The 22,632-nt window shown below is 35.1% G+C and overlaps 1 protein-coding gene across 1 annotated transcript in view; it reads right to left on the bottom strand.

Annotated features, from left to right (window-relative positions):
* The window catches only part of ADAM22 (ADAM metallopeptidase domain 22), a 241,994-nt gene that overhangs the window by 5,533 nt on the left and 213,829 nt on the right, over window positions 1–22,632 (bottom strand). Inside the window, exons 23-27 of the mRNA XM_012643499.1 lie at window positions 21,953–21,970; window positions 15,062–15,169; window positions 12,581–12,681; window positions 12,163–12,229; window positions 2,184–2,307 (exon numbers count right to left, since the gene is read on the bottom strand). Of these exons, the coding sequence (XP_012498953.1) occupies window positions 2,184–2,307; window positions 12,163–12,229; window positions 12,581–12,681; window positions 15,062–15,169; window positions 21,953–21,970 (418 nt within the window). The remainder of the gene's footprint in view (window positions 1–2,183; window positions 2,308–12,162; window positions 12,230–12,580; window positions 12,682–15,061; window positions 15,170–21,952; window positions 21,971–22,632) is intronic.

The raw sequence follows: 22,632 nt of genomic DNA, 5'->3' as shown, positions 1-22,632 counted from the left end.
TAAAATACTTAGGAATAAACTTAACCAAAGAAGTGAAAGATCTCCATAATGAAAATTATAAAACACTGATGAAAGAAATTGAAAAGGATACAAAAACGCAGAAAGATATTCCATGCCCATGAATTAGAAGAATCAATATTGTTAAAATGTCCATACTACCCAAAGCAATGGGCAGATTCAATGTAATTCCCATCAGAATACCAATGATTTCTTCACAGAAATAGAAAAAATAATCCTAAAATTTATATGGAACCAGAAAAGACCCAGAATAGCTAAAGCCATCCTCAGAAAAAAAGAACAAAACTGGATGAATCACATTACCTTACTTTAAGTTACACTACAGAACTGTAATAACCAAAACACCATGGTACTGGCATAAAAATAGACACATTGACCAATAGAACAAAATAGGGAACCCAGAAATAAATACATACATCTACAGTGAACTTATCTTCGACAAAGCTGCCAAGAACATACAGGGGGAAAGGACAGTCTCTTCAATAAATGGTGCTGGAAAAACTGGATATCCATGTGCAAAAGAATTAAACTAGACCCTTATCTCTCTCCATATACAAAAATCAAATCAAAATGGATTAAAGCCTTAAATCTAAGACCTGAAACTATGAAACGACTAAAAGAAAACACTGGGGAAATGCTTCAGGATATTGGTTGGGGCAAGGACTTCTTGAGTAATACTCCCACAGCGCAGGCAACCAAAGCAAAATTGGACAAATGGGGTATCACCTAAAAAGCTTCTACACAACAAAGGAACAATCAACAAAGGGAAGAGACAACCCACAAAATGGGAGAGAATATTTGCAAACTACCCATCTGACAAGGGACTAATAACTAGAATATGTAAGTAACTCCAACAACTCAATAGGAAAAAATCAAATAATCCAATTAAAAAGTAGACAAAGGATCTGAATAGACATTTCTCAAAAGACAACATACAAATGGCAGCTGGTATATGAAAAAATGCTCAACATCATTAGTCAATAGGAAAATGCAAATCACAACTACAATGAGGCTCACCCCAGTTAAAGTGGCTTTTATCAAAAAGCAGGCAATAATGAACGCTAGTGAGTATGTAAAGAAAAGGGAACCCTCGTAAACCTGTTGGTGGGAATGTAAACTAGTGTAACTCCTGTGGAGTACAGCATGGAAGTTCCTCAGAAAACTGAAAATAGAACTACCATATGATCCAGAAATCCCACCACTGGGTATATATCCAGAAGAGGGGAAATCAGTGTATCAAAAAGATAGCCACACCTTCATGTTTACTGCAGCACTATTCACAATAGCCAAGATTTGAGATCAACCTAAGAGCCTATCAAAAGATGAATGGATAAAGAAATTGTGGTACATATACACAATGAAATATTATATAGCCACAAAAATAATAAAATCCTGTCACTTGTAACAACATGGATGGAACTGGAGAACATTATGTTAAGTGAAATAATCTAAGCACAGAAAGACAAATCTCGCATGTTCTCACTCATATGTGGAAGCTAAATATTAGAAACAATTGATCTCATGGAGACAAACAGTAGAATAATGGTTACTAGAGGTTGGGAAGGGGGGATAAAGTGGGAATGGTTAATGGGTGTAAAGATATAGACACATAAAATGAACAGTATTTGATAGTACCAACAAAGTGAATATAATCAACAATAAGTTAGGGTATACTTTAAAATAACTAAAAGAGTGGAATTGGGATGTTCCTAACACAAGGAAATGATAAATGCCTGAGTTGATATCTCAATTACCCTGATTTGTTTAATTCATATTATATGCCTATATCAAAGAATCACATGTACCCTATAAAGATATTCAACTATTACATACCCATAATAATTAAAACTTTAAAAAAAGATACAGCAAAACACACTCTTTGTTTTGCCTACTCCATGATTTACTATATTAGCTACAGTGCATAATAAAATAAGTACACAGCAATGAATAATTAATATATACCAAGTATCTCCAGAATATATCGATGCAGATTAAATTATTTTGCAAATATAATCTGAACCCAAAAGCCCCAAGAATCTTCTAATATTCAAATTTAACTTTTTTCATTTTCTTATAAACAAAAAAGGAAAAGTGACTCTTTTAAAACATGAACTCATAGATAAATGATAATGAGTAGGTAAGCATATGAAGATGTTTCCACATACCCTGGCACTTTGTCGGTTCACTTTCTTCTCCTCATCGGGAAGAGGAGGCATTGGGTAAGGGTATTTTCTGCTGGAGGCAATAGACCCAGTTGATGAAGAAGGAGACTTGGCAGGAGATAAAGTCCTGAGATGTTGAGAACATATGAAATAAATATCATGTGATTGCCTAATATCTTTTTCAAATATCTGAAAAGTGGGTTCAGAACAAACACTCTAATTTCTACTTTCATAAGCCACTACTACGAAGATTCAACTACTGGGAAGATATTGTCATTCCCAACACTGGAATGCTGGAATTTTATCTTCCTAATTTCATGACTGCAATGGATCATTTAAATGTTAGGACAAAGAATTATACTTTTCAACTAGACAGCCAAAAACAAAATCTGGTATAGAAGAGATGAAAAGCTAAAATGGAGAACAGATAAAATTATTCTAAGAGCTCATAATGGTAAATGAAGTATACAAAATATTAATACTCTGCCTTATTTTTACCACTTAATGTAAAAATGTTTTTAAGTATAATTCCAATTATATCTTAAGATCTTAAAATATATTACAACTGATATATTTATTAGTTGCTAAGTCACACATCAGTTTACACAAAACTCATGCATTCAGAGGCCAGTGTGTTAGTTGTGAAGGAACAAAGGCAAATACAGGGGTTTTGATAATAAATTAGTAAACATGCAAGCAGTAAGGAGTGCAGAGTTCCAGCCAAACAAAGTCTGATGAGAACATATAAAAATGGTCTGATTAGTCGCTATAATCAGCATTTCTATGTAAGCTATTGGGGTATTATTCTGTACTTGTTTGATTTTGCATGTACGGTGGTAATATTTGAGTAAGCTGGACTCACTAGAATATCTCATACTTATTGCTAACTTGTCTTTAAAGTGAAAAAAACAACTGAGTAAAAAATATCTACTAATAACGTATCAATGGAAAACAGATGTGATAACTGCAGCAGCTATTCCATTCACAAAGGTCACCACTATACATCCATGACTCCTCAATTCCTGGTGCAAGGTGCTAATGGTCCACATCGCTGAACTGGTTACACTGCCAGAGAGCACAGGTACTTAATGGTCCAGTTGGATTCACTTCATTTGCTGTGACTGCCTCAGCCTGGGAATGTTGAGTGGCGGTAGAGGGGACAGTGGCATTGGGTAGATCAAGATCCACTGCCTACACTGCATTCAACAGCATGAAGATGTCTTTTTTCCTCCCTTAAATTTTGGTTCCTGTCCATATAATACCCTTTGCTCTGGTTCTGCCACAGTTTTCGAACTAGTTTCCATTTTATGGACACTAAATTCAAGCTAAAGTTTGAAAATAATTTTCCTACCTATCCTGAGATCTAAGTGACCATTTTGGATGGATTTTAAGATTCAAGAGTGTTTCAGTTTACTTTTAATCTGTAACTCCTAACATTTCCTCTATTTTTGAGGAAAGGCCAGGACCACTCTGTAGCATGAACATAGCAGCTGTTTGATTTCTCTTATATTCATGCTCTCCATTGCTGAGTGGATGGGTTAACTAAGATTATTATTATTTCAAATCCTCTAAAGTTCTATTAAAGCAATGTACTACTCTAATTCAGAAATGAAATTTATTTTAGAAAAGCATTTTAAATATGATTATAATCTTAAAAACAACGAATTTAGTCTGTGTAAAATGAGGGCAAACTTTTGCATTTAGATATTAAATGCATCTTTCTAAAATGAGGGCTATTGACCTAGGTTCAGCTTTTTTAGCCTGATTATTACTGACAAAATATTCAAGTTCAGGAAAGCTAGTCAGGAACACAAATCTTGTTAACTTTAGAGGGCTCACACAAAACGAATCTTTTTCTTAATTTGCTGTAGTGTGTGTGTCCATATGACCAGCCTGGGACATAGATAAAGCCGTTCTAATGAGGGGTGCTGAAAGTCCAGTCTTCCCCTCAAATATCTTTTCATGGGCACAATCATGAGTTAAAACAAAAACCAGAGGTATTCTCCAGAACTCCAAAGGAGCTGTACATGTACACCTCCTTACATTAACACTCGAGGTAACTGACACCGTGGACCCTGAGGGGAAGAAGAGAAGCTGAGTAGGACAGTTTTAATAGGGGAAGGGGAAACTCGTCCTGGAGGTTGCGTGGTGTGTGGCAGCATAATGGTGATTATCTTGCGGGATGGAGAGCACCAGAGCAGGAGTCAGAGTAGGAGTGGACAACAGGACAAGTCAGTTTAAGGAAAATAAACTCAAAATTTCTCCAAATCTCTAAGGAAAACATTTCTTCAAAACCGCCTCCAGGCTCTTTTCTGACCCTGGCTACTTGCCTGGCAGTTCCAACCCAGCTTTCACTTAAAGCCAGGCACTAGCTCAGCTCATTCATTAACAAAGTGAAGTGCACCTTTGAACACATGTTAACCAATGTCATTACTACATTTTAAAGAACCGTAAAAACCACAGTGGGTGCCATATTAGAATTACACAATAAAGGTATTTGTGTGCCAGTGGACTGTGGCTACATCAGACTTCCTGGGCTTGCCTTTTGCAGACAGGTCTGTAAGGCCAATCGCAGTTCAGTTCTGCTCCCCAGGACAGGCTAGACCCAGGCCAGTCACATGAGAGGGACACACCTTATTCACTTTTGTTTATATGCAAATTTTTAGTAGGCTGATACAGAAGGATTTATTAAGTGTCCTAGAATAGGATTTAAGTAGTCAGTATCTATCCTGCTGCTTTTAAGTAATTATGGTGAAATGGAGAAGGAATAGATTTTGGACTCAGAGCCAAGCTCTGATTCTGGTTCTGACTCAAAAACCACTGATGAAGTGAGTAATCAACTGGATAATACCCAAGAGTAAGGATACCTTCTAAGAGCTTGTAAAGCACTGTCACCAACAGAACTGCACCCAGATGTGGGTGTGGTGAGACAATGCTCTTGGTCTGATCTTGTCTCTTTCTGATAACCTGACACATGCTGAGGACAATTTGAACAACCACTGTCATATCAGAACTGGATAGGCAGCAAAACGGAGACACTCCGCTCAAAATTTTTAGGCATTTGCCTGGCTCTTTGTAGTGATGTGGATACTGTATTTCAAATGCTGGGTTACATTTTGGACCAGTTTTCTGCAGTCACAAAGTCCTGATTGCATTTTGATAAGGATGCCACAAATCCAACATCACTTGCGTGATTAATATGGTGACCTTTGCCCTCATTGATGTTTTTGGCAGGAGAGGTAATCTTGAATGATCTGGCTGCCGATGTAGCAGATCTGAGCTTAAGCATAGGGCTGGCAAAGCATAGGCCAAGGTGTGGATGCACTTTAGGCCTTCTATGTGAGGCTCGGCTTGGATGGAGAGTGGATGAAATTCTCTCTGTTGTATTGGAGTCATTGTGTTAAAAGGTCTGGGCCATCTCAGTTATTCACCCACTGCCACAGAAATTTTGTGTTGATTTTCAAAGTGCTACCAGCGTAACCCTTATTAATCCAAAAACAACAGTTAAATTATAACCATCCACTGAACTTTAGCCTTCATACATTATTTTAATAATTAATTCTTAATGTGTTATCCACGGTAGGAACCAACATCTTACATTAAAAGAGGAGCTAAAGAAACCCTCTAGAATTGCCCTTGCAGCTTTGCACGTGCAACCGGGGGTGCTAAAGCATTTCCCCATCCAAATTGCATTTAGTCATGCAGCTTCTGGGCAGACCTGGGTGCTGATTTTAAGAAATGTGAACTCTTCTCTGGGAGCCACATAAACTACTCAGCTCACCCAGGGGAGGTGAATCAACTCTTCCGGGGTACCATTTCACAAAATATTGCTGTGAAAATGCTAAGTCCATTTAGGAATAAAAGCCCTAATCCACATAGGACCAAAGTCATTCTGTTTTGAGTCTATGGCTGATACAAATCACAATCTGCCCACAAGCCTGAGGAAAACAGAAAGGAGGAACAGGACTGCAGGTGAGCCAAGATTCCAAATAACATTCAAAATCATCTTACCTGTCTTCCTGACGTTGGCCGTCTTGGGAGCTACAGGTGAGGGTGGGATGTTTGGATGTGAGTGTACGTGTATGAGGTTCAGTGTGGGGAAGTGTGGGACAAGCAGAGGGACAGGGCAAGAGGGAAAGATGGGGCATAAAAGCAGGATATATTTTTGTGAGCAGGCAGGATTTACGCTTTCCTTAGGGTATATGCAAATGTTATGGATCAAATTAAATAAAATGCAGGTAGGTCTAATCATTTTCTCAAACTGTACGTGACTAAACTAAATGGTACGCTGGAAGAGAGAGTCCACCTTATATGGGTGCTGAGAGTTAAATACACATACATATTTTGGTATCTGTTCAATGTTGACCCAAGTCATGGCAATAAGTAATATGAAAGCTTATTGTTAAATTATGTTCAGACAAGGCAGTAATTGAATCTACATTTCTTCTTTACATTACTTGTCCACAAAGTAGTCAGGTATAAAGTGGACATTTATCCCTGGGAAATCACTGTGATATTATAAACAGTGAAAAAAATACCATTAAGAACTCTTGAAAATTCTCTCTGACCCCTAATATTACACAAAGCTACAGTGAATTCAGTAAATTTGATAGTTTCTAAAATGTGGGAATACTCTTCTCGAGTCAAGAACAGCTGCTTTCTGTTCTCTTTGAAGTATTAGACACTTTTATGAGCATTAAAAAATTAATGCTTTGTTGAAAATCTGTAAAACACTCTTCTCAGCACAGCCCTTCTCTAGTAGCAAATGGTTATTCTGAACAAATACAACCTAAACTCATTCCACATACTCTCATGTGGTCAGTATTATTTCAAGAATTCTCCAGTTAGATCCAACCATTATTTCTATTCGAAGTAAAATTCCACTACATTTCATTTAGTTTCTTTTTCAGTTTTTCCTTGAGTTTTCATATGCACTATGCACTCTTAGGCAGTAAGTAAGAAAAATGCATTATGAAACTGCTCGATTCTAGAAATTAAATTGTTTGGGTTAATAGCGCTTCTTTATTAGTGGAAAGTATGTTTCATGCCCATAGAACACCACACAGCATAAAATGAAGAGAAAGCTACTAAAAAGCTTAAGATGGTGATAAGGACATGCACTAAATGGTGACCCTTTCAAATGGCTTCATTTGAAACATTCAGAAAAGAACTAGACTTGGTTATGAAGCCAAAAACAGATCAAAAGGCAGCAAATAAACAAGGACCTTTCCACCTATGGGAACTTGTATTGGGAGATACAAGATAGAGAACCAGTCACACTACAGTATTTGTATGTGCTGGAAGAGTTTGAAAAGGATATAAAATTAATTTATAAAATACCTAAAGTATGGTCCTTCAGTGTTTTTATTCACATCTTCTACCCACTTAGCTACATTATAGTCTCTTTTGAACCATGGGTTTAAATACCTGCAGAAAGCAATGGAAGGAACAAAGAAAGCAGAACAAGATAGAAAATCTGAAAATACACAGCACAAGCTTAGCAAGGATGTCTTCACCCTCCAAATGCAAGTGACCATGGCAAATAAACCAGGATGGATGTTGGGTGATTATGAGGCAGTTTATACAATGACATGAAAATAATCTGAGCTACAACAAGGCTCAAGGCATTCTAGAATGTATTCAACATTTCTGGGAAAGCCTTTTTCAGTGGCTTCCCAAAGTGAATCAGAAGTTCGCTTTCAATCACAGTACTGTCAGCAGTCCAATTCACCCACCTCCAAAGTGGCTTTTTCCAGGCCACCTCTCATTTGGTTCCTTAGTTTTTAAATGGTAACAGTGCTTTTCGAAAATATTCAGTTGGCTCCAATTCCAAGCTGGTATTTAGGCATATAGCATCCAAAGAACTACTAAAAGGAGCAAAGTTCTCTTTCCAGTATGAGAAGGCTTTTACATGGCACCTTACTCCCAATAGTGGATCCCACACTGGAGTCAACAATAAAGTATGCTCCAGCTGGCTCTGCAAGGAGCAGAAATGTTCCCACTCTTCTGATCTTGGAGCCTCAATGCCTATTAAGTGTGGTCCAAATAGGTCTCCATGATCGTGAAGCTGGGTTTAATAATTTAGTTGCAGCTGCAATGTTCCTTCCTTCCTTTTGTGCACTTTGGACTAAACTGTTTGTGTTTCCACTAGGAAAAGGCCCTCAGAAGTTGCCTTCCATGTGTTTGATGATGAATTGTGCGAATGACTGCCAGAGAAAGGTAATGACCCTAGTTAGCACTTCCCTGATGGATCTGGCAAAGTCTCCATCATAATTCCTGTGCACTTTTAAAGGCAGTAAAATTGGAGGTACAAATTGTTGTTTTTTCCCCCCAACAATTTTTCCTTTGATCTTTTACCCCAGGAGCCAGGCAAAAACACATCCCCTTAGAATTTGCCCTTCTAAAATAATATAGATTTAACAAAGCAGTATTGTAAGACTTTTAGAGTTTTTACTGGGTTTTCCCATTTAAAAAATAACTTCTAGAGATATTATACACAATGAAGAAAAAGCTCTATAGAACTTATTTGGAAACAAACTAGGGAAACATATAAAATACATTATTTGTTTTTGGTTAAAGTTTGCTTCTTTCCCCTGTATTTGGTTTTCAAGCTGTTCATAAACACATTTAAATCAAGACTACATTTCCACAGTGGCATCAAAAAGTCAGGTTATTTTTTCCATAGCCCTTTCCTTCATTTTTAGTCATAACCAAGGTACTCTATAAAATAATACCACGAAATTCCCTTCTGAAAGAAGAGTTCAGTTGCTTTTTATGCTTTTAACACCATTTTTGCTAAGATAACGTGTCCTGACTCAGGAACAACTCACTAGTTTTGCCTTTAGCCACAATCATTGCCAACTTGTGCTTTCACAGAGATAGCCAATTAAAACTTGCATAAAGATTTCCACTGAGACTCCAAACAAAAAAAAAAAGTCAAAAAGCAAGTGCAGCCACAGATGAAGGCTAGTGAATGCTCTGGCCTGGGGAAAACTGTAGAAAAAGCCCATGCAGCTGTAATCAGGTGAAACATAGCCACACAGCAAACTGAGTCACCCACAGGCAGACGGCCACTTCCAGGAGGAGACATTTGTTCCTTTCACTGACAATCTTAGAAACTCAAAGGACTGGTGCCACGGATGCTCCATGACAGTTTACAACCACATTGCTTGACTTGCACTCGATGGACTTTTTCCTCCATTTCAGGGAGCACTTCAGAAGGCTGTGATCACTTCACCAGAGGTCACTGAAGAGAACTCTCAATTGTTTGCTCCTGCTGGGGATCTGTGCATGAAAGTGTCTTCACCGTAGGCTTCCTAACATCTCAAGGTTGTGGTGGCTGCAGTGATGGGATTTTATCAAACTACAGTAAATCTGCCTTTGTGGCTTAACTTGGCTTATAGCGCAACATGCAAAAAATGCATTAGACGGGATAGGGGAGCTCTTTGTATGCTCCAGGACGGAAAGGCAGAGGAAAATTAGCTGGCGCTGGCTGGACCAGGAGCATGTCCAAGCAGACATGGGGGCTTGGTCAAAGATCATATGACCCTGTTCTCAGCCAAGGAAGGGACTTGGAGGGAGATTAAGTGGCAGCCCAGAGTGAACGGGCAGGTGGAGACTGACCTGTGATCCAGACTCCCTGTCTGGGGGCTGTCAGAGCCCCCTGGGCTTATGCCTTGGGATGGGACTGTCTGGGCGAGGGAGTGCCCAGGCTCAGGTGCATGGGGCTCCCTCCTGTAAAAACACAATATATAATACACAGTCTAAGCCAAAAAAATTTTTACATCATGTACAACAGTGAGGAAGATGCAAAAGCTTCGAGTGGAAAAACAATACAATAAACAAGGACATTTTACTTCGTTAATTAACAGAGCATGCATTTGTGGTGCATGTTTTAATTCATGTCCTGATTTTTCATCATCTGTTGGAATGATGAAGTACTAGAGGGAATGTTGAAATAATGGACCTGAAATACCTGTTATTCTAAAAAAAAAATAAAATAGATATGTTTGTCTGTGGTCATTCTGCTCCTCTTATAGTCACACAAATGGTATTATTACATCAGAAGCAAATGGGATTACTTAAATATGAAAAGTATAAAAAATTTGCCAACATAATTCTTGATATGCTCTGTATCAGGAATCCTTATAAGAAAATGTGTGTGTGTATGTATGTATGTATATATAGAGACAGTTTCATCCAAGAAGGTATATGAGACTAGTGATCAGCTTCACAGACTCAGCTCCATTTAATTAACATGAGTCATGTAAACAAAATCAGAAAAGTCTAAAAAATCTAAAGGAGTCCTTAATACTTCCCCCTCACGAAGATGATTCTATTGTGATGTCTTATTAAATATAACTTAGTTATCTCACAGGCAAGATTTCTCAAAGTCTATCTGTGGTATTATAATTTTTATCACATGATGTATGTAGAAATTTTATGTAAAATTAAAAAGAATAAGTGATTGCTCTATAAAATATTGTATGAATATTGGAACACCAAATGTTCTTTGGGTCCTAAACTCATAGCTTTAACATAGTACTGAATTTTTTTTACTTAGGAGTTTTCAAAGCTTTGTTGTAGGAAATACTGTTAGAACACTAAATAGTAAATAAATGATTGCCATGTCTTATTACATGGTATTTCAAGGAATATCTAAAGACTATTTTATAGTTTTATTTGTACTCTTGTGAGCCACTGAGATAAGTTAGGGAGCTTTGACTATGTGACCTCATGCAAAACAAACCAAACAACATTCCAAGAAGAGTTTATCAACAATGAGCCCTAAAGCATCCAAGCGCTTTGGTAATGTTTAAGATAAACTCTAACAGATTAGTTATTTAGGATGGAGTTCTAGGATGCCATTCTGGACCATGCAATGTATCACTTGAAATTGTCTATTGTCTCTAAGGTAAAGTATCCTCTAGAAAGCTTTGACAAGCCACTTACAAAACAATACCATTCAGGTGGAAGGTCCAAATTTCAGGGCAATGCTATTATTCCTGGACTGGAAAAGGCAGGGTACATGATGGAAAAGCTAACATAAGTTTTTGACAGGCAGTCGATAAATACCTACTATTCAGACTTTTTAAGTATTAAGGCATGAAGAAACAATAGAGATCCTGAAAATAATAACCACCACTATAGTGAGAAATAAGTGAAAATTTTTAGGTGGATTAAAAAAGTATGGGTAATTAAAACTAGGTGGCAGGGTCAGTCAGAAAGGATACGAAGAGTGTGTTTTATTCAATGCAAGCAAATTAGGTTTGAGGAGGTTTTGTTTCTTAAGTGGAGAAATGAACAAACAAAAGTGCCTGGCATTTACTTTATTATTAAATGTAACTTCTGATCCCACCTCCACTAAAAAAAAAAAGGTGTGGCTATTATTTCAAACAGATAATGTTGCATTTAGTGACAATGATTCAGTTAAAGAGCAAGTTTAGATAAATGCCCTTTTAAATGTTCTCAGAAGGAAAATTTAAAAGGGAAACTTATTCCATTAGTCTGAGAGAATGCTTAGATTGCAGCTATGAAGACTTCGGAGCGGTGGTTTTAGTTTGTGAGCAGTTCATGCTCTAGTACGATGAGAATTTTTCCCTGATGCTTCCAGGCTGTGTGAATATTGGGGAGCGGAAGGGTGACCCTCTGAAATGGCTGGACCCGGTGATGAGAAGAAAGGAATGTTATCAAAATTCCCTTCAAAAGGAACCAAAACACCACAATGGCAGGTGACTGGAGGAAAAAGCCTGTAGCAAGGGAGTGACCCCCACTATCAGTGAATATTGGTATGGGCACAGTTGCGGAGATGCCTATGTAAAAGAGAAAAGCCATGGTTAATTCTTAAAGGGCAAAAAAGAATTAAAAAAAACAAAACCAAGACTGGAGGCATGGTTTATGGTTCTTTGTCTGCTTAATCAACTTTTGACACTAATTGCACAGGACCTTAGAGTGCCTTTTTCCATTAGAGGTTCAGACTTACTCAGTTGAATTAGACCGAGGTCTAAATCTTTTCCCTCTGATTTTCTTTCTGTTGCCTCCCATGTTACCTGAAAAAGATGGTTTAGAGCTAGATTTCCAAGTAAATAAGTGATTTCCCTTTGTCTAATTACATGGTATTTCAAGTGGGTGTAATGCATAAGCAGCACCACCCTAGAACATTGGGCTTTGTAGCACTGTACAGCCTTCTCAATGTCTCTAACGTACGGGTGCTACCGAATCCTGTCACTTCCCATTCAAGGAAAAAAAAAAAAAAAACAACTCCTATTCTAGATATCCTCCTCTTTGTTGGGAGAAGAGCTAAATAGCTTTCAAGAACGAACGAGGCTTTTAACACCAGGGACCACAGAATATAGAACTTGGATTGTGTGGATAGATGGATTCAGAGTACTGGCCTCTACCTTGCCAAGAGTTACTTCGAGGTCGCCCATTTTCACAGATGTCTGAAATATGTTTTGTGTCTGGAATCCTTTCACTCCAAGAATGAGAGAGCCCATTTGACCTGAAATTGAAAATATTGATATATTGTTCAAAAATGTAATCAAATGGATCTTTTGAAATCAGTAAGCAAAACTTCTAAGCATTACTTGCGTTAATAAATCAAGAAAGAAAAAATCTGAAATGAAAGAATGAAGAGAACATGAAAGTCTTCATGAAGAAGGCAGAATTACACAACATTCAATTTAAGAAAAGTCAAATACAATGGAACCCCATTACAATAGTCTATAAATGAAAAGTATCAGGACACAATGTAAGCCAATTTACATTCCCCAGAACAGAGCAACCACATGGCAAATTCACTGTGTATATCAGTTATATAACCCCAATGCAGCATCATAATGGGGTCCCACCATAGATGTTTCTTAATTGTAAAGCAATGGTTTCCATTCAAATACTATGAGAACATGGACTTTCAAGAGATTACATTAAGATTACTTTATCAAAGTAATATTTAGGTTTTCTTAAATAATAAAATTATTTTCTGAGAATTGGCATTTTTCTCTACAAATACGGTCCAATAGAGTGTAGTACATGTTGGTTAATTGTCCAATAACTGAACTGAATCAGGAGTTTTTCATGGAAGTGTCTCTCACAAAGCCCATGTACCATTGAGCCCCTCTGCTATTTATGTCCTACCTCCTTTAAGTGAATTATGTACAAGAAGCAAAATTTACACACCTACTTTATACCACACAAGAAATGAATTTTGACAAATTACATATACTTAGGAGTCCAACAATTTGATAGAATTTTTTAACTGTTTAAAAATTATAACCCATTGAGATTTTTCTAAAGTCTGGAAATTATTGAAATGGATATTTTAAGCTCTTTTTAAGGTACTTTAGAAAATAACACTATACTTGAAAAGGCTTCTCCACATATCATTTTGGTTAATTGCTAATAATGTCTATTTAAAAAAGACCCTTCCACTTATGAGTGAAAATAAATGGAACTCAGCACAATTATTTCATATTCATTCCCTAGGCTGGAACTTTTTCAACATCATTTGCTACTTACAGAATGACTCATATTTTATACAAAAGGACAATAGAAATTCTGCTGGAATCCGTTGAATTCTCCATTCATTTGCTGTTACTTTAATTTAAAATTTAATATTTGATCAAGAAAATATTCACATGAGAGAATTCAAGTAGTTCCCTAGTTGTCTTTTTCTTTCAGCCAACAAGTCTTCAATAAATTAAAAGAATAAATTTCTAAAACATCCTTCTACAGAACTGTACTCCTTGGCCAAAACGAGTATTTCTACTTTTGTTTTAAGCTTTGTTTTCTAAGTAAAAACTATCCTTCATACTTAAGAAGTTCCACATAGAGTTCCTAGATATCATTAATTCCTTACATTCTCCTTCCTGATTAATATTGATAAAGATTGAGAGCCACTGCAGAATTTTTACAGATGATTCACTCTATACAGAACTCAGGAACTGATGTTTCCTCTCAATAAACTAGCAATTTCCCCTTCACTCTACAAAGTAATGTGTCCAGGCATGAGAAGGGTCACCAAAACTTTTTTCCTATCCATTATACCCCACTGGCAACTTTAAAGAAATTTTTCCACAAGAGTATTTTAGCTTCCTTCAATATGAATATAGATCTTATTCCCTAAAACATTCCAACTGTTTATTTCTTCTATCCATTTACTTTATCAAGCAATTATAAAGCATGCAGAATTTTAAATGGTGTCAAACACCTTAAGATGCTAGAATAAGAATATAGTATCAGAGTTTAAGACATATAAATATCAATCCCACCTGTACTATTATAAAACTCAGGCAAATATTAAGCGTACCTAATTTGTCAACTAAGGTATAAATTATAAAGTCTAAAAACAATCATCCCAGAAAAAAAAGGCAAAATCGTAATGTTCAAATATATGATTCACAGAGAAGCAATCTTTGTTTCATAGCAAGCTTAGCTTTAATATATATAAAATCAAAAAAAATATTCAATGCGGCACTTATGTTACGATTTATGTTAACAACTGCTTTTACTGAAGCATGACAGTAACCTTTTTCTTTGACTACCAAACATGACATAAAGCTCACCATTTAAAATACTATTAAATTCTATGATACTTTCTTAAGCCATGTAAGAACAAGACTGGAAAACTCTGGGGTTTCTATGAAGATTCAGGGTTATTGTTTGTTTTGTTTCAATTTTGTGGCCTGATTTATATAACAAGTGGTTCTGAGCATATGGCATTTTGAAGTAGAGTAATCAAAGAACAAAGGATACTATTTTTCAACATTCAAGAAAGAAGGAAGAAGTAATCAAACCTGCTGCAAAATAATGAAATGTTCTGACTAATGGAATAATGTGTGATGGAACAGGTAGAAATCTGAAAATGCGACAGAAAAGCAGACCTCTTCTTAGAACTAGATGCTGAGTTTGTGCTGACTCCAGGAGGAATGTCGCTATAAAAAGAGTCACCATCTCCAGGCTTTTTTACATAATCTCCCTGGGGTAACTGTCTAAGGCATAATAAACATTTCAGAGTCAGAAAACAAGACACACACATGAACACAGACATATACAAACATTATATCAGAAAAAAAGAGAGGTAGGGATAATGATCTACATGAATCCAATCTATAACAACACGTAAGATTATTAATAAATGTGACAAAGTTAAAGTCATTCTAATTGTAGAGGTCGAAAATGCAATCACTGAAGTCTATAGTTTGGATGAATAGAGGCTTGCTTTGGGGCAAAAATATGGAAAGATGAGTGTTTTCACTGTAATTTCATTACACTTGGAGATGTTAACTGCAGTTTTGTCTTTAAAAAAAAAAAAACAAAACTGTGTAAAAGGAGATGTATTAGGATATACAGTCCTTGCCCAGATAAAGCATAGATTTTTTTCACTGTGAGGAATGAACTATTCATGATTTCTAAACATTATATAATACAACCTTGATTTGGTCTAAAGAACTGACTGATATCTCAACTATTCTATAACTTAATCCAAATAAATCCTTATTTGAGTCTGGTGTTCAATTTGGAACTTCATTTAACAGAAATATGAAGAAACTGAGAAAGATTCCAAGTTGAATCAAAAAGGTAATTTTATAGCTGGTCAGTGAAGGAAGATAATTTAGCAAGAAGAAGAAAGGGTTCAAAAAAGTAACTGAATTTTTATTGAGACTATAAAAGATATTTATAGATAGTTGGTGGGTAACCTCATTTCTCTGTCTCTACTGTAGCAGAAGTATAACAAGGGACAATCTATATAATCTGCACTGTAACTGACCTTACTCATCTGATTTTGACTTAACTAAGATTGGAACAGATATTTATGACTTCTCTTAAGGTAATCAGATAGAAATTTCTAGATAGGGTCCGCATTCAAAAAACCCTCCTACAGTGGCTAATCTGATCATTTGTCAATGGTGCGGCCCCCAAACAGCCAAATGCATCTAAAACTTGATTCAGTTCCATTCAGCACTATTGTTGGAAGTGCCACAAACTAGTGCTGGACTGAGAATTTTAAACAGAGCTATATTTCATTAAATCTCCAATAAAAGCAAAAATTTGCTAACTTTTTTTCCTATGTGGTTTCTCATTTACCATTATATTCTTGGTTACTTGCTGATGCTAAAAATTTTATCCAAAAAATACCACTTTCAGATGTTCACTTGCATACTGATTCCACATTGTTGTAAATGTTTGAAATATTTTGTTACTCATTCTTTTGAATGACTGAATACCCTCTCATATTTTTCTAATGCTATAATATATATTCACAGATCTCTACAAATCTCAAAAAAAATTAATTCATATAAAGCACATATTTTGTGTGACTTAATCTACTTCTCTTTATTTTAACTAAAGAAAGCAGAATATCTCACAAAATTAGTATGAAAGACTAATTTTACCTCATTCTTTAATGTAGGTTCCTCCAAAATATTTTTTAATTCTGTTAGTGACTTCAGCTCATAATAGTTATCTTTTATTTTTCCCAATCTATTATGAAATGTTAATTTTATAGGAAAAATAACATAAGATCTCTATCATTTAGGGTGTTACATGACAAATGATATATTTTCCTATGCAAGAGATCTTTGATCCCTATAATCATATTTTCTGTTTTACCTCATATCAATAAAATATTTCATCAGTGCTTGGAAAAATATTTGCAATAAAATCAGAGTTCTATATTTTGCCTCAAGTAAAAAACTTCCCTTTTGTATCATATTAAGATTTGTAAAAGAATCCCATCAATACTGCATTTCCATTAATAATCTTTACGGTTAACAAACCCTTTTAGTCACTACCACCTTTAATGATAATCTTTATAAGCTGATATGTCTTGCCAAATTCAAATTAGATAAAGACAAGCTATTATGTAAGATCTCCAAACTATACATGACCTTTCCCATTACTCTGTTCCCCCAAATGACCTTCTCTTTACATGGTTCTGGCATTCAGGAATGTACCCTGGCAATTACCAAGGCCTCACTTAACTGATACTGAAGAGGTAAATGGACTGCCTTGCACAATGCATGGGTGCCAGTTTTGCTTTTGTCAACAGAACATGTTTTACCACTCCTTCAATGTAACTCCTCTGTAGCCCATGGTCATTTTTTACAAAGTGCCCAAATATCCTAAATGCTAAACATATTCTAAACTGTGGGCTTCAGTCAAGGGCTTGGAAGGGAGTTTCAGTTTAATGTACCTCTGGGGCACCACTTCATTTTTATCACTGTAGACAGATCAGACTCTTACCCATCTCCATTGCAAAGTCTCCAAAATACAGAAACTACTTCACTGCATTCTCCTTAAAATTCTACAAGGAATGCATATAACTTTCTCGACATAGTAAATGTCAATGGTAGATAATGAATTTTGTTAAAGATCTCTTAAGAACAATACTTAATATCCTTCATTGTCCAGAAATTTATCCTTTTTACAATATTTATTACATATTATAGCAAACCTATTTCTTCTTTCTTTAGTGAAAATGGAGAATATCAAGTCCCTGTGATCAATCAAATAACATTTCATCATTTGTTACCAAAGATCATAAATGACCAACTAAACGACAGCTTTAAAATGTTTAAATTGAACTTCTTTTTCTAGTCTTTTATTTTCTTCATGGCTTTATTCTCAAATCTTGAGTGTTTTTATTTCACCAAATTTTGGACACTAAAAGTGATTACTACAGTAGGTTGCCTGACCAGTGCTAAGTTTTATAATGGGAATATCACCTTATAATTCTCAAAATATATGCAAATACTTTAGACGTGTCCATGATATTTTTGTAAACAGTAACCAAAAGAAAAGAAATACTTGTGTAACTAAGTTTTTTTTTCCCTCAAAAAAGATCCTTCCTATATTAATTACAGGTTGTCTTTTTCTTCCCTACACAACCTTGGCATTTCATTTTGTGTTCTGAATTAATACACTCCATTAAATAACATTCTTTCGAAGGTACTGCCTATTCTTTAAGACAAGGACTGACTCCTATAACTTAATGACTCTGGAGGAGTTGATTCATACAAACTGTAATTACTGTTTCTCTCCAGATCTACAATACGCATGATTATTGCTTGCTTTTCTTATTCTACTTCAGAACACAAAGTCAGCCCAACTCCTGATGTGTTCATAATTATAAATCATCTAGTTGTTATGTTAGCATTCTTAACTTAAATATTAAGTAAGACCATTTCTTGGGTCACCCCAAAACCCTTAGGGAAATAGTCCTATTTTGAGAGATGTTTGATCTTTCCTAAAAGTATCCTTTGAATTATAATATTTACCTTAATGATCCTCATGCATACTTAGCATGAGAAAAAATTTTAAAAACCCATTTAACCAAGTCTTAACTTTAATGCTGAAGGAGGCATTTCTGCAATGCTTGGTTGGTGTCTGGCCTTGTCTCGTATTGGAATTCTTATTTTACTATTTTAAGAAATGTTTTATAATGTGTACCAAGTCACATTGACAGATGCATGAATATCACTGAAATAATAATATAAAAACAAACTAAGAAAGGCTTGAAAAAAAAGCAGGAAGTTCACAAACAGAAAATAAAGTGGCTAAAACAGGTGAGAGGAAAAAATAAAGGGGGGGAAGAGGATTCTGCTTAAAGTAAACCCACAGATCAGAAAGATATGATCTAATTATTCTATTTCTCATTAATCATAATGATGTGTGTTCATTTCAGACAAAGGAAGAGAATAAGATTTCAGCTGAATGTGGGTGTTTTATGAATCTAAGTTCAGTTAATGTTTTTTATTCTGTTGCTATTTGTGAACCTGCCCTGAAAACTAAAACCCACTTGTAAGTCTTGTTACAAACCATACAGCTGCTAAGTCTGAAGGCAATTATGTTATAATATAAACAATAATATCAACTGAAAAAAACTGTGGAAGTTTTCTCTCCTGAAGATTTTAAAGAAAAGGATAAAGAGCCCTCCTCATTACCAGATGTCTAAGGCTTCTCCATGGCTCCTTGGTTCCATGGTTCTACCCTTCACAAGATGACACTGGCAGATTTAAAGTCATGTCTTACATGTGTGGGGTTCTGCCTCCACTACGCCACAGAATGGGGCTTCCATTTTTTTTTTTTAAATAAGAGTTTGTGAACAAAAAGAAAAAATGAGTTAGCTTCTCATCTATCTGTCACACTTGCAAGTAAACATATTAACATAATCCTTCAATATACTGAAAACCTTGAGGACACAGTCTCAGGAGGGAAAATTTACCTGGTTATCAGATTTAGTCACAGAGTTACTTGCCTGTACTCTCCAATAATTTGAAAGTTTCGCCCCGCTTGGCATTTCTGAGCCATTACAACACTAATAAGAATCTGGTAACTGGCTACATATTTATTATCTGCATTTAGTGTCAAAGCAAAACTTTATGTTCACCAACACTTTCACCAGCTCAACCACTTGTGTGGGCCTCATTCATATCAATGTGTGCTGCCTTCCTCTGGGAGAACAACCACATCCACCTCTTTCAGTTGAAGATTAGAGAGACACAGTCTTCAGAGACCACGTGCTAATAACTTCCCTTCACCATAATGCTTTACAGAATACAAAACACCTTATTTGAGAGTTCAGGAAGGTTTAAGTGATTTCCCAACACCACATTTCTGATTCGTTGTCGATTGGTCCTCCCACCATAGACCCTCAAAGGAAAACCTAATTTAAAGGCAGTAACAACTCAAAATTCTTAATTCTACTACCTGGCATCTTTTGGAATTGGGCAGATCTTTATTTGAATGTCTGCAGATATTTTTACAAAACTGAACATTTATTAACACATGCTTTGTTCTGTTGGCCTTACCACTTTCTCTATAATCCCTAACATATTTTCAAAAAGCAAAATCTTTTAGGAGATACACATTCATGACTTCCTGATCTAAAGTCTATTCTTTGCTATGTCTCCATTTTGAGAACTATCTATAAACCTAACATTAATTAGCTATGGGCAAGGGCAAAAACAAAAAAGGTTGTGTTAAAATATATCAAAATATATAAAATAAATACCTGAAGATGTGACAATTCTCAAATTATGGACTAGATTCCAAAAGAGTAGCCAGACCAATGAAATGATGACTGAGTAACACCAGGAGACATGAAATTATATCAGGCACATAAAGGAGATTCTTACTGTGAAATGTTCTTAACTATATCTATACGTATATTGAGTTAGAATAAGAAATTAGTATATATTTTTAAATATTAATCAGTTTTGTATAGTGTAGGCAATCCCCTTATTCTGGATAGTATCTCTAATGGGAACATATCTTATAGCACTATTCTGGCTTTGCTTATGTTACATATTTGAGATATTTTACTTTCCTTTTTATATATTCAATAATATTAAATTACATTGTAGCCTTAGCAACTATGGAAATAGAGCTGAATCATTAATTTTTTTATCTTATTCTAATTCTATTTTTCACTAAAGAAAGCCACCAAACTTAGATTTCTGATATGACTAAAGAACTTCTACCCAACAGAAAGCCTAACTACCTCTTGATCTTCTAGAGAAAAGACTTTAAAACATGGCATAAAGAAACCTAATTGTTTTTAAAATGTAATTAATTTTGTCTCAGTTTTACTTTTTCCCTTAATGATGAGTTAGTTACTCTAGGGCAAGCTCAATTTTTCTAATATCCACATGGACCAGGATTTCAACTGGTACCCCATGGGCACCAGGCATGTATAGAGATTCTCTAGATTCTTGCGGCTAAAGTCTTATAGGGATTTTAAATTATAAACAGAGAAGTTTAAAGTTTTGATTTGTGAAAAAATGAAAGTTGTGGTTGGGACCTGAAGAAGTATCACCATATTTATACCTTATTCATAACCAGGCACATAATTGGACAATGGAAGAAGTTAAGTAGGAATCTGAATAAATACCTTGAGTATAGGACTAAATACTATATGATATGCAAGACCTGGTTTGGGCTATCAATTTCCAGGGTAATATTTTAATTTTTTTTATCAATAGCTAGTAGCATTAGTAACTTTTTAATTGTGAAAAGTGCAGGGTGAATTCCAATATTATGTTCCAATTTAGATTTAGATAAAAATAGGCAATTGTTAATAGAACAACATGAATGTTTGTATCTCTTTTTATTCTGTTGGTTAAACATGGATTTTAAGGTTATGCTGAACAGGATGCCTGACTTTCTCTATGGGCATTTTTTTTTCAAAAAAAGTACACAAGACAATCAGAGATTCCAATTATGCAAATTCTTTAACTACCTGTGTGATTAATAATCAATAAAAAAATTTTTTCCTTATGTAGAGAAAAACAGGCTTATCAAGTGCCAGAACATTCCCTGACAGCAACACTGCCCAAAGAAACTTTGTCACTTATGAATGGAAGCAATTAATATAACTGTAAGAAAAAATAAATTCCCTCAGAAAGTAATAGGCAATAAGAGTGTTATAAACATGAAGAAATGTCAATACTAATGTAAACAAATGTGACACTTTAACATAGAGGAAGTTCGTTTTTGATGGAAAAAAATCAATTCCTACATATATTACTAAAAAATAACACAAATAAGAACCTGCACTAATTGTAGTATTTATTGGATAAAGGAACCATTAAAATTAAATAATGACAGATGTATTTTAAATTAATATATTTCACAGCATCATCATTAAAATCATTATTTCAAGATCATGAAAAACCAAGTGAACTTGACTTATAATCACATGTATGAATTCCAACAATAATGGTAGAAGTTAAACCTTTCAGTTACGTGTTCAGATTATTCTTATCACATACCTCTGTTCCCGATAGTTTCTTTTCATGGACAAGAAGACAGGGGGGAAAAAACACAAGAATTAGTTACCTATAGAAGGGCATTGAGAGGGAGCACTAAATATCAAAGCTTTAGCATTCATTGAAAAGTCTTCCCTAGAGGATTTTGAATTGCAGAATTAAAATGGGGAATACACATAAAAATTTCACTTCATCATTAGGACAAGTGACAGTTAGTGACAATGTTATCAAAAAACTATCCCCATTTTAAAAGCATAAATAAGCTGTAATCATTAAAGAGTAACTGTCTTCTCAACATCAATTGTATTGCACTAAAGTCAATCTTATTTCAAATATGGGTTTTCAGACATAAACATTGATTTAAGTAATGAAATTAATGAATCAAGTTCCTTATATAAATAAACTGTGTTTTCATAGAAATAAAATCAATTCATTCTTCTTGGAATATAAACCCCAAACTATAGCTGTTCCTAAGAATATCAAATAGGAGACCATAAATGCACATCGGAATGTTTTATTTCATCATGATTAAAAAAAAAAGTGAATTAATTCACGGCTGTCATGGACCTCCTAAGTTATTACCACTTACTCATTGAAGCTTCACAATGGAAATATCTGTTCAACTTTTAGTCTCTGTTTTTTATTTGACCATAAGCTAAAATAAACTTAAATGAGTTTTAAAA

This window comes from Propithecus coquereli, unplaced genomic scaffold (assembly GCF_000956105.1).
Source record: "Propithecus coquereli isolate 6110/MARCELLA unplaced genomic scaffold, Pcoq_1.0 Scaffold199, whole genome shotgun sequence".
In the NCBI taxonomy this organism is placed as follows: Eukaryota; Metazoa; Chordata; class Mammalia; order Primates; family Indriidae; genus Propithecus; species Propithecus coquereli.
This window is presented reverse-complemented; position numbering and strand designations above follow the sequence as displayed.